This window comes from Poromitra crassiceps (genome assembly GCF_964638095.1).
Source record: "Poromitra crassiceps genome assembly, chromosome: 8".
Classification (NCBI taxonomy): Eukaryota; Metazoa; Chordata; class Actinopteri; order Beryciformes; family Melamphaidae; genus Poromitra; species Poromitra crassiceps.
In genome coordinates, this window is record NC_139629.1 from 41,667,312 (window position 1) to 41,669,811 (window position 2,500).

Below are 2,500 nucleotides of genomic sequence, written 5' to 3' on the forward strand. Positions count from 1 at the left end.
CACACACACACACACACACACACACACACACACACACACCATACATACATTCTCTCTTTCTCTCGTCCTTGGACAAGACTATCAATCACCGATCAATGATGACGGCCCTGTCTATTCTGCTGAGCCGTATTGATCGCGGTCCCTGTACTCATGTCCATCCCAGAGACACTCCAGACGTTAGACACGTCCTCTACTAGCCCAGTGGATAAATAAGTGACAGGAGAGCGAGATACAGAGGTGTGGAGCTGAGCGATGGAGAGATTGATCAGTAGAGATTGATAGAGTGAGAGAGAGTGTGATGTTCTTTCCCTTTTTTTTTATCTGGTTTTAGTTTGTTCCCCTTTGTAGAGCGGCGTGAAGCAGTGACCTGATCTATGGTGACACTGGTTTTTTTTATGTGTCTTTGAAATGGAGAGAGAGAGACAATAGTGGAAAGCTGGAAAAGAAGGAGAGATACTGAGAGGTGGAGGGATGAAGAGAGCGATGGGAGACGTTTGTGGATCTGTGTTGCTCAGTAGGGCAATGCATGAAAGCAGTTGTAATAACAATATATACCAGTAGTAGGCTCATGATCTGCTCAGCCTCATGCCAGTCTAAACACTGGTGTTGAAGCACCGCCCCAAAACAGCTGCTTCTCAATGTGGGGTCCAAGGACCACCAGGGGTCCTCGAGGGGGTTCCAGGGGGTCCCCAGCAAATTGAACTATGAACTACGGTAATAAACTTCACCATTATTTCATTTAAAAGAAGTTAACACAATAGATCATTCAGAAGAATGACTGTTTGATCATAGTTTCTCTGTTATCTCTGCCTACCATACATGTAGTCATAGGATTCTGGATGAAATCAAATCTATTAATAACAATAAATATATTTTCAGATTTGGGTTCAAGAGACGAGATGGAGGTCTGTGGCTCTAATGTGAAGTCAATTAGGGGTCCTGATAGGAAGATGGTTCAGAATCATTTGGAGCAACAACAAAGACCATAAAATGATATAAGCAATAAATTATAATCCAAGTGTTTTGTGCACTGTGAATCCAAAAGTTCAAAATGGTATTCCTGTTGGGGGCGTGTTTAGACTGTGCAGCCCTGCTTATTGTATTAGCAGCTTTAGTGTGACATTTAAAAACCAACCAATAAATGGATGTGCTGCTATAGACTTCAGGGTCTCGCAACTGTGCTGCAGCAGTGTGAAGGTTGAATGCTGCTAAACTGGTGTTGCAGTTGGTGGTGTTGCAAGTTGCAACAAAGGACTTTCCTCCAAAGCCAAGCTCTTCCTGTCACGTGCACACACACACTCGCACGAACGCACACGCAAACGCACGAGCATGCGCACGCACGCGCGCACGCACACACACACATGCACACACACACACACACACACACACACACACACAGTACAGACACACACACACACACGCACGAACGCACACGCAAACGCACGAGCACGCTCACGCACGCACGCACGCACACACACACGCACGAGCACGCGCACGCACACACACACACACACACACACACACACACACAGTACAGACACACACACACACACGCACGAACGCAAAAGCACGTGCACGCTCACGCACGCACGCACGCACACACACACGCACACACACGCACACACACACACACACACACACACAGTACAGACACACACACGCACGCACGCACGCACGCACGCACGCACGCACGCACACACACACACACACACACACACACACACACACACACACTTCCTCCCTCTCTCCCTCTCTCTCTCTGCCCCAGCTCTAGAGGGTCCTCTAGTGTTGGCTTTCTGCAAAGGCAACATGATACTCAGCTTTAACACCAAAAGGTCTATAGTCACGAAAAAATGCCATCAGTTGAATGTGGTGAAAACAGACATTTACTTGTGGGATTTTGAAGGGCAGATGACTTCTCCTGGACACAGAACATTGGATCTAGATTTTTTTTTTAAAGTGATGGTGCACTCTTAGAAGAAGTGGTTCTATATAGAACCTTTAAGGGTTCTATGGCTTGGAGGGTTCTATGTAGAACCATTTCAGATGGTTCATTTAAAAGAACCTATAGAACCCCAATGAACCTTATTTTCTAAGAGTGTGGGGCAAAGCCGAGATATTTAAATTCAAAAATTCTGAACAGACATGAATTGACTGCAGCCAGCAGGTGTTTCTACTGTTAAACCTTTGCTTCAGATATTAGAAATACCTTTGTAGGAAGACAGCTCGCACATAGAATGACAATGTGGACAATTTATTTTTCCTTTTTTGACTGACAACCCTCTCCTCTTCCCTCCTCCTCTCCTCTCGATCCTCTCTCCTTCTTCCCTCCTCTCCTCTCCTCTCTCTCCTCTCCTCTCCTCTCCTCCCCTCTCCTCTCCTCCTCTCTCCTCTCCTCCTCTCTCCTCTCCATCCTCTCTCCTCTCCTCTCCAGAGAACGACAGACCCAGCCCTCTGCTTTCGGAGGTGATTGACTACAACATGCCTCTCACCACCACCT

At 46.7% G+C, this 2,500-nt stretch overlaps 1 protein-coding gene across 1 annotated transcript in view; it reads left to right on the top strand.

The window, feature by feature from the left end:
* Positions 1-2,500, top strand: part of LOC310780721 (nucleolar protein 4-like) — a gene marked incomplete at both ends in the record, with an annotated part of 194,044 nt that overhangs the window by 41,645 nt on the left and 149,899 nt on the right. Inside the window, one exon of the mRNA XM_083641231.1 lies at positions 2,435-2,500. This exon is cut by the window's right edge and continues 41 nt beyond it. Within this exon, the coding sequence (XP_083497357.1) occupies positions 2,435-2,500 (66 nt within the window). The remainder of the gene's footprint in view (positions 1-2,434) is intronic.